Source organism: Chanodichthys erythropterus, chromosome 21, assembly GCF_024489055.1.
Source record: "Chanodichthys erythropterus isolate Z2021 chromosome 21, ASM2448905v1, whole genome shotgun sequence".
NCBI lineage: Eukaryota > Metazoa > Chordata > Actinopteri > Cypriniformes > Xenocyprididae > Chanodichthys > Chanodichthys erythropterus.
In genome coordinates this window covers 6,511,061-6,521,269 of record NC_090241.1, presented here as the reverse complement: position 1 = coordinate 6,521,269, position 10,209 = coordinate 6,511,061, and the positions used below count along the sequence as shown (strand labels likewise).

General features: G+C 36.8%; 1 protein-coding gene and 1 long non-coding RNA gene across 2 annotated transcripts in view; one reads left to right on the top strand and one right to left on the bottom strand.

The window, feature by feature from the left end:
• The first annotated feature begins 1,234 nt into the window (after positions 1–1,234).
• The window catches only part of LOC137011229 (uncharacterized), a 52,841-nt gene continuing 43,866 nt past the window's right edge, over positions 1,235–10,209 (top strand). The window contains exons 1-2 of the long non-coding RNA XR_010893456.1: positions 1,235–1,353; positions 5,185–5,440. This is a non-coding gene — a long non-coding RNA (uncharacterized lncRNA). The remainder of the gene's footprint in view (positions 1,354–5,184; positions 5,441–10,209) is intronic.
• nabp1b (nucleic acid binding protein 1b) lies at positions 5,173–10,131 on the bottom strand. Its single transcript, XM_067373927.1, has 6 exons — positions 10,041–10,131; positions 9,055–9,193; positions 8,895–8,966; positions 7,925–8,012; positions 7,780–7,846; positions 5,173–5,354 (listed from the first exon to the last, which is right to left on the bottom strand). Exons 1-6 carry the CDS (start codon positions 10,129–10,131, stop codon positions 5,173–5,175), a joined length of 639 nt encoding a protein of 212 aa, XP_067230028.1.

The window sequence follows — 10,209 nt, the reverse complement described above, 5'->3', positions numbered from 1 at the left end:
TTTAAATATTAAAGTAATGGAGCTCAAAATAAACATACAAGAGACAAATTCCAGATGTAATTCTCCAAACAGAGAATGAATACTCCCAAACGCTAGGTCAGCAATGATCTTCACTTGCCTTACAGTGAAGGCAAGAAATGTGAATGAAATGACACGTCTTTGACTGATACTGCCATTTTGTTTAAACCCCTCAGAAAAATCAAATGGCCTATACTTTTAATTGTCTGTGTATACTAAGCTGGGATAGAAGAAAGTATTTTAATTTGAAATACTACAGCTTTATTACTGCTGCTTTAGTCGGGTTTGTGGTTTTTGAGCTGAATCAGTTGTTTCTTTATTTGAACAAAAATAAAATGTTAGCTGTCAATTACAAGAAGCAGTTGAAAGAGTTGGATTTTATATATATATATATATATATATATATATATATGAGTGATTTATAATCCAGTTATTAATCAACATTTGTCTTTCTAAATATTAAACTATTTGAATGACTTCTTCAACGTACTTTAAGGCATTTATTTTCCTTTTCATCTTCAAACACTAGAGAATAATGATGTATATCGTCTGTACCTCTCACTGAGAGAAAAGCACCATTTATCAGTATGTTTTGGGAAAATTTGCTGTTGATAGCCTGGGCCAACTTCAACCTTGAAGTAGTGTGTATCTTTGTATGGTCGCTAGTGTTCAGGTCCTGACCACTGGCATTCTGGCTGGAGACCTGAAGACGTCATGTCATGACCCAACAGGACATCCAGTACCTAAATTCAGGGTCCCCTCGTCAGCATGCTGACGAAGGGAGATATGCTTCTCACTATGTCCATGTGTGGAAGATTCCTGATCTTGTATAGTTTTCTTAGAGTTATCAGAATCATTCAACCTGAAGTAGTTAGTGGCCTCTGTTAGAGTATAATTGTTGTGGAAATGTGAATGTATGCAGAGCGGCCTACAAACTTGAAGCTGGCTTCTGCTGATGAAACTATTCTTCAGTAAAATTTTCTTCAGTTTATTTTTTTTAACTCTGACTCCAGGTCTTCATTTATCATATCTAATTGAGGTCATATCCTAAACTGTTAATCCCCAACACAGTGCACATCGCACAGTCTATGACAGCTGAATTGGAAATATCTGTACTTTCCATGAGTCACATCTTTTAATGTGTTGAAATCTGTTTAGCCTAATGTGGTGAAATACATGAAATCCATTGTCTTCCAAAGTCCACGTCAAACTGCCAGAAAACATCGCTTTTAACAACCCTCTGTCTGGAGTTATACTGTCCTTTATCTGCAGAATTTCAAGTGTAGCTGTGGCATTGCTGGTTTCTGGGCCCTGGTACAAAAAAATAAAAATCAGGTAATTTATACATATTATTATTACATATTTCATATGTCCATTAAATAAGAGATCATATGTGGCAGATAATGTAATTTACCACCCACGGCACATACCTTTGAAAAGAGACCAAAACCATTCATATTCTCCAAATGGATTAAGAACAGCATGCAATTACTTTGGGTGTTCCTTTTTTTTTTTTTTTTTTTTTTTTTTTTTTTAATGTGTCTTAGGAAAATTTTACAGGAATGCTATAAGGGGTTACATTTTTGTTTACATATTTTTTTATGTATTATATGTCATGAGTGACTATGCTAGGCAGGCTTTTAAGTTATTCAAAAGTGAGACTGAAATTTTTAGGACTATGTTGTTCATGGTAGACAATTTATCTTTGGTTGACCCTGATTCACAAACTGAAAGTAAAAAAATACCACTTCCTGTTCATTATAACTGAGTCCATATTTATAGCAGAGCAAGAGCACAAGCCACATCAGTGTGTATGAGCCGAAAGACTTTTTGACTTTTTCCAGTTTGTTGAAGCAAATCAGCATTATGTCTACAGTGGACAGGGAAGTTGCTCTGGAGGCGCTTCTCTGCCCTCCTTGGAACAACTGTGAAGCCTTACAATGGATTAGCTGGAAAGTTGGATCCTGAGCTCAATATACATAATTTTCTGGCAAAAGGATTGGTCAAACATTTTGTAGATCTATTTAATAATCATCTGCAACCAGTGACATTGGCAGGTTTCTACTCAGATGTACATGAGGAGATGTTTGTGGACATGGATGAATTCTTCGTACCTCGCTTTGATTGTGATTTCACACATTTAAGTGACAATTCTGTATGCATGCGGGGTGATGAGCCATATAAACGTCCATGTGGATGGTACCGCATTGCTCTCAAAGTCCTGAACAAGTACCCTGACGGAAACGCCTGGCTGGGCACGGATGGATGGAGGAGTCACTCAGTGGCTGGTGAGTGGCCCGTTTCCTATCATGGAACCAGCGTTAAGGGTGCTAAAGGTATCGTCAAATCTCATTACAAAGCAGGTCCTAGACAACTCTACGGGAGAGGAGTCTATTCAACATACGACATAGATCAAGCTTCTGGCTACAGCAAGTAATTTACATCCTAAAAGACCGGGAAGAGATACAGAGTCCTGATGCAGAACAGGATCAATCCAAAGATGAGGAAAGTGTGTGACAGAAAGGACTACTGGCTGATTGAGATTCCTGAAGACTCTGCTGCTGAAGAGAAGGAAATCGTGAAGTCCATTCGTCCTTATGGGATTCTGCTGAAAGAGGTGTGAGAGAGGAATCCAAACCAGCTGAATGGGATCTTCATTATGATGTTTGTTATCATTGTTAATTTCTATATGTAAAGTACATAATTGGTGGAACAGGTCAAATTGTTATCAAATGATTTACCTTTTTAAATTTGATCTGCCTTAATTAAAATAGAATAAGTATCCTCAATGGTGTAGAAAGGCTGTGATATATTATAATTTACAAACTTTTTTCAATTAATCAGAACCAGAAAATTTTAATATTTAATATATACATTGTTAGTACTTAATGTGATGTGTTGAGAAATCTGACTGCTATCCTTGTTGATTTTAGTCATAATAGGAGCATAATAATGCTTTTCAAGCATTCAGCTGCATTCGAATTATGTGAGTAATTACGTTAGTATTCTTTAGTTTAAAATCTATAATATCTGTAACTATATAAAGATGCATCACCAGTGATCATTGCAGGTAAACACAAATGTGTGACCAAATTTGCTTCATGTATACTTTGGACATATACTTGCCTTTTGTAACCACTTTATACTTTTGAACAATTTGTCTTAATGAAATATGTTTCCTACATGTTAGTACCATTTAATAAAAATATTTTTTTTCATGCCTGGCGTTTAATGACATTTCAGTGTTGAGAGATTGTTCTTTGTGCTTATCACAATCACTGCTGTTATTTTCATTTATCACTGCAAATAATTGACCTGCTCAACCCCTTATGAGGGGTCCATGTTTGCAGTCTTGAAGCCAAAAGCTGCCCAGCTGCTCATTTTGAAACTAAAAATGAAACTACACTGTAAAAAATCAGAAGTTGAGAAAAAAAAAAAAAAAACTTCAGCAGATTTTTCTTCAGTTTTCTCAACTTGTTTTTATAGATTTTTGAGTTTTCTCAACTTTTTATTGTATAAACTGAATACAAGTTGAGAAAACTCAAAAAGTTTGTTGCCTTAAGATCTACTGTACAGTTGTGGTCAGAATTATTGACACCCAATTGACAATTATTGATTTTTCATTCATCACAATGTGTAAAACCAAAGAATATTCTGATGCGCAGCAAAAGATTAAGTTTCACAAACTAGAAAGTGGCTGTAAGAAAACAGCTAAAGCATTGAAAATCCCCATTTCCACCATCAGGGCAATAATTAAGAAGTTCCAAACAACTAAAGATGTTACAAATCTGTCTGGAAGAGGACGTGTCTATATTGTTCTAATGCACAGTGAGGAGAAGAGTTTGAGCGACCAGAGACTCTCCAAGCATCACAGCTGGAGAATTGTGGAAAATAGTTGAGTCTTAGGGTCAGAAAGAAAAAAAAATCTCAAACAGCACCTACACCACAAAATCGCAAGTTGTTTGGGAGGTTTTCACGACAAAATCCTCAGCTTTCATCCAAAAACTCCAGCATATTCAGGTGTCAGACACTACAGTTCTATGTTGAATGTTGTGAGAAACGACTTAGTTGCAGCATTAGATATAAAACAGAATTGGTTGTTTGTTACGTTTGCTTGACTGAATTTGTTTCTTGTTGTATTGAAATCGTTTTGGTCTAAAATGCTTTATGCTTAATTCCTTTTTCAATGATTTTATATGAATAATTACACTAGTAAAGTCTGCTTATTACTATAACTTCTGGAATATAAAAATGTTAGCATGGGTTAGCTTACAGTAAATGTTTAGGTAATAACCTGTTTGAACAGGTATCATGCATCATGTTGTCACTGCTATTACTCTCACATGCCACTCATAAATTCTCAGCTCAGCATTCAAATCTGCATCTGTTTCATTTTAAAGGCTTATCAGGTTTATTATCTGGACTTATACAGTTTTATCAACAATTAATTCATAAACACTCTAGGACATGAAATTTCATGCAATGCACTTTCAAGGCAATACAACAGTATCTAGCATTAGCACGTGTAAAAGTGGATTTTTTACACAAAGAAATCAACGTCACTCAGACCATCAATTAAATATCTAAACCTGCAGCTCCACTTTCTCACCACTAGAGATCAGTCTCAGCTCAGTTTTGTTTGAAAAATCTGTGTGGAAAAAAGTCACAGCAGATCACTATCAAGATATTAATACAGAAAGTTGTGATAGCATTGACAAAGAAATAACATACATTATTACTGCATTAAGTGCACCATGACTTTGCAGCAAGTGGCTCCTCTAATCTAGATGACTGATATTCAAAGTGCCATAATTCAAGTGTAATATTTGAGATTGATTTTCATGGTTGGTTTATATACAATCTAATTGTGAGCAGAACTCTCATAAAAAATAAATAAACAAACAGAAAAAAAAATGGCCCGAACTTATGGAAATAATGACGTCAATGATTTTAACTCACTTTATTTGTACACAACTTTGTTCTGAAAAACAGTCTCTCATATATCCAGAAAAAATGAATCCAATTCATTGACCAAATAACCCTTAACCAATCAATTAAGTGAAAAACAATAGTTCAATTATAAATAAAAAGAAGCATTTAAAAATAAATACAAAATAGCATTGTCTTAAATACTGAAACATAATTTTCTTGTTCTCATCTCTTCAGTGCTCTGCGAGGATCCCGTCCATTAGTGATGTGTTTTGAGCCCTGACCTCCACCTGGACCTGAAGAAGCATTGCCACTCTTCCAATGGCTGCGGTTCAAATGACGCCCACCTGTACCAAAAGAGTTCTCTCGGGGGACAGGAGAAGGAGAAAACACAGCAGAGCCGTTGGCTGTGAGGGGCAGAGAGGATGGTCCATAATTCAGCTTATTCTATCCCAGAACCACCCATTTAGACAGAGAGCCATCTGACTGACAAGTAAAGTAACCACAGCTTGTTTTGTTTTTATCCATTCAGTTGTTAAAATGTACACTGTGTAACTATATAATCAGGGCTGGATTTACCTCATATTGTGATATAGGCATAAGCTGTGTGAGACTGTGACTTTTCACATGCAATACATTGTGGGATGAGTTATGAGGTTTGACTGACTGACAGGAGCCCTTGTCATCACAGAATCTGACCAATGAATAAATTGTCATCATCAAAGCTTTTGCAGCTGATTTTGAGCAACTGCAGCACCTGACCTAGGCGGCTGGTCTTGTTTTGCTCTCGTGTTTTGCTGCAGCACTGATCAAAGTCGGACAAATTTTCTAACCAGGATGCATTGCTTTTGTCAGGCAGCAGCTGATCTTTGTGGCGCAGCATGAAGTCGAACAAGCCTGCCGGACACGGGAGCATAAGCACGTGCCTGGATTTCCCTTGCTTAAATCCAGCCCTGCCTATAATAAGTGTTTATATTTGTACTATTTTAGACTGAACGAGATGCAAACCGCTGCGGACTCGTCATATACATAAACAGAGAGGAGTAGCTCCAGCTATGTTCTTCCGCAAGACACACACAGTTTTGTTCATTAACTGCTAGAGCACCAAATGTTACATAGTATACCTTTAAGGGAACAAATTAAAATAAGAAATATGATTAAGACCAGCTTATATCTTGATTTTCTAGCTATTTTAGCTTATTTTAAACCATTTTATAGGCCCCAGTATACTTCAAGATAAATTGAATGAACTGGTGACATCATTTCGAACCAAATTAGGCCAAATGAAGTTTGTTTGGAGTTTGTTTCTGAAGTTCAAAACAGCTTGCCAAGGCAAACTGGCGTTTTGAAATGGTTCACTCCGACTGGTAAACACCTTTGAACTACCACTGGTCCTTGCCGATTACGTAATAGGTGGGTGTGGCTCTGAGGCTCCACCTTCTGACATGGAAATCTACTCTGGTGCATTTCTTCCGTTCATTTCACCAGTCCACGAGTAAAAACGTGCACACTGGAGAGCGGCTTTATAGTAGAAACTGAAGTTCTAATTGAGAGTGACACTAAGGGTCTGTTCACACAGAACACATTTTTCCATTCCACTGCACTACTTTTCCATTATTTTTCTATGTAAACACATGCTAGACGGACGCGTTTAGCCTTTGCACTCATGTCTTTTGCAAAGTCTCACGCATGATGGCATTCTAAAAAAATCAAGCGCTCAAATCAGTTCAACTTTTAAAAAACGCGTTTTGAGACCTTGCATTTTTCGACCTTGCATTTTTCCCCATTCTACTGCCCAGGTCTCGCGTTTTTCACAGCAAAAACATGTTCTGTGTGGACCGGCCCCAAAAAACACTTTTTAAATCTAAAACACCTATTTACATATTCATCTAAATGCCACTCCTGTCACGTCCCAACAGCATGGGTTGTGTTGAGATGATTGCTAACAGTGTATCACTGCAAAGGTATTTCAAACTTCTCTAAGCAGAGAATGTAAATGAACTTCATTGTGAGTATATCAGGGCCTTAAAGGATTAGATCACTTTCAAATAAAAATTACCCCAAGATTTACTCACCCTCAAGCCATCCTACGTGTATGACTCTCTTCTTTCTGATGAACACAATCGGAGTTACATTAATAAATATCCTGAAGCATCCGAAGTTTATATTAACAGTGAATGGGACCAATGAATATGAAGCTCCAGTAGGTGCATCAGCTGCATCCACCCACCATAAACGTACTCCACATGGCTCCAGGGGTTAATAAAGGCGTTCTGAGGCGAAGCGACATCAGTTACGCTTTTCTTCTAAGTTGAATATGGAATGCTGTCTGGCAGAAATTTTACTTCATAACTTGTTAAATATGGATATTTTTCTTACACAAATGCATCACTTTGCTTCAGAAGGCCTTTATTAACCCCCTGGTGCCGTGTGAAGTATGTTTATGATGGATGGATGTGGATGGAGACACTTTCTTAAGCTCATACTTGTTGATTCTCGTTCACTGCCATTATAAAGCTTGGACGCATCAGGATATTTATTAATATAACTCTGATTGTGTTCATCAGAGAGAAGAAAGTCATATACACCTAGGATGGCTTGAGGGTGAGTAAAGCTTGGTGTAATTTTCATTTTAAAGTGAACTAATCCTTTAAACCATCTTGTGGGCCCTTGGAAATATGCTGAGGCCCCCACGTGGGTCCAGGCCTGTTAGATAAACACTGGATTACAGGAACAGCTACATGTAAAATAACACTGAATTAAACATGATTGTTTGCAATAAATACCGCCTTTGTCAAACAATCCTTCAAGGTTCTAAACTAAAGTGTCAACCTGTATGTACGGCAGGTGGTCCTGGATTCGGTATACTAGGAGCGCTGCCATAAGCTTCTGTTTTTACCTGTTAAGAGATAAAATAGACACTCATTCTGCGCTCATCTCACTGTTCATGCCCTCTGAGCAGCATTTTTGCACTCACGTGGTTGTTGTTGATTTGGTTGATTTTAGCCAGCACCTCTGGGTTGGGCTCACTGAAATTTGGCACCTCCGAGAATATCATACAGAACCTTTGATAGATGCAAGAAGGTACTGGCTATTGCAATCATCATTTCTGTTTCCAAGAACTTAACGGATTAGTCCACTTTTAAATAAAATTTTCCTAATAATTGACTCACCCCCATGTCATCCAAGATGTTCATGTCTTTCTTTCTTCAGTTGAAAAGAAATTAAGGTTTGTGATGAAAACATTCCAGGATTATTCTGCATATAGTGGACTTCAATGGCCTCCAAACGGTTGAAGGTCAAAATTACAGTTTCAATGCAGTTTCAAAGGGCTTCAAACAATACCAGGCGAGGAATAAGGGTCTCATCTAGCGAAGCGATCTGTCATTTTCGAAAATAAAAATGTAAATGTATATGCTTTATAAACACAAATGATCGTCTTCAAAGTGCTTCCACCAAAACCGCACTTTCGTATTCTTCAAAAAGCTTACGCTGTATGTCCTACGCCTTCCCTATTCAACTTACGTAAGGAACGCGATGCCAGTTTTTTTTTTTCTGTAAGTAGGATTGGGAAGGCGTAGGACATTTGAAGAATGCGGAAGCACGTGCAAGGTGATCATTTGTTTATATAAAGCATATACATTTGTATTTTTTTAGAAAATGACTGATCATTTAGCTAGATTAGACCCTTATTCCTTGTCTGGTATCGATTAAAGCCCTTTGAAGCTGCACTGAAACTAATTTTGACCTTCAGCCTTTTAGAGGCCATTGAAGTCCACTCTAAGGATAATAATCCTGGAATGTTTTCATCAAAAACCTTAATTTCTTTTCGACTGAAGAAAGAAAGACATGAACATCTTGGATGACATGGGGGTGAGTAAATTATCAGGAAAATTTTATTTAAAAGTGGACTAATCCTTTAAGTTCAATCAGCTGTGAAGACCTACTCTCCGATCTTCTGGAGGTCCCCTGTTCTCCCAATATACAGTGTAAGACATCCTTTGAAGAGAGATGCATATCTGAAATCAAATACAAGATAAAAGAGGCATTATTATGATTCTAAGCATTAATATCATTATCCATAGACTAATAAACTTATACTCCCACCCTCGATTGAGTCGGATGATATCTCCGGTTTGAATCAAGCTGCCCACCTCGTCCCACACTGATATGGTGATACTTCCGGTCCTGTCAGCTACTTTACATGAACGCACTTCGTGTCCATCCTTTGTCTTAGACACTCGACCTGGTACATTTTGATAAAGAAGCACAAATATTGAATGCACTTAAAATGTAAGTCATTTAACTTTCAAACTAATTTTCTTCCCTTTTGTGACCCAGGTGGGAAAAAAAGTACATTTCTATAATATACTTAAAGTGCTCTATTTTCATGCACTAAATTTGTACTTAAGAAGTACTAAAAGTGCTATTTTGAGACACCATGAAATATGAACTAAAATGTGCTTTTAATATATCTCTGCATTTAAAAAATGTATTTAGATACCACTTATAGTGCATTTGAACCCATAGTGTACTACAAGTGGTAACTCAATATATTTTTAAATACAGAGATAGTATATTAAAAGCATATTTTAGTTCATATTTCATACGGTGTCAAAATAGCACAGTTGAGTACACTTAGATGTTCTTAAGATGATCTTAAGAAGTACTAAAGAAGAATTTTTAGCATATTAAGTACAAAATTAGAGCACGAAAATAGAGCACCTTACGTACATTATAGAAGTATACTTTTTTTCACCTGTGGATGTATATTTTTTGTTCACTTGCTGACTCGAGAACAGAACGGGTCGATTCAATCCGATTCGTGACTCAAACAACTCACAGAAAAGATCCAATTTAATGAACGATTCGTTCACGGATTCGCTACTAAAAACATGTTGTTGGCTAATTTCTTTTTCATGGTAATCAGCACGGACTTCAATGATTGTAAAACATAATATGCCTACTAATCATATTTGAAGTTATAAAACGCCTGAAACTGTTTGTGAGCACACAAACATTAAAAAATGGCCTCAATCCTGCAGGCCGCGTTTGGTCGATAAAAAAGCAATTCCCACTTAAATATGACTTACCAGTTTCCAGGACGATGAAAATCAAATTAATATTTTTTAATCCAGGTTTGAGGTCTTTAATCAGGCACACATTCTCGTTCGTGTTTGCCATTTTAAAACCAATTAGGAAATCCAATTCGGTCAACGTTACAAGCCACCTCAGATCACCTTGTGATTGATTGTGTCAGGC

Bases quoted from the DNA above. Each gene is read 5' to 3' on its own strand.
- nabp1b (XM_067373927.1), bottom strand. From the start codon at position 10,131: ATGGCAAACACGAACGAGAATGTGTGCCTGATTAAAGACCTCAAACCT. The intron at 9,194-10,040 runs GTAAGTCATATT...AAAATGTACCAG, and splicing joins TTTCATCGTCCTGGAAACTG to GTCGAGTGTCTAAGACAAAG. The intron at 8,967-9,054 runs GTGGGAGTATAA...ATTTGATTTCAG, and splicing joins ATCATCCGACTCAATCGAGG to ATATGCATCTCTCTTCAAAG.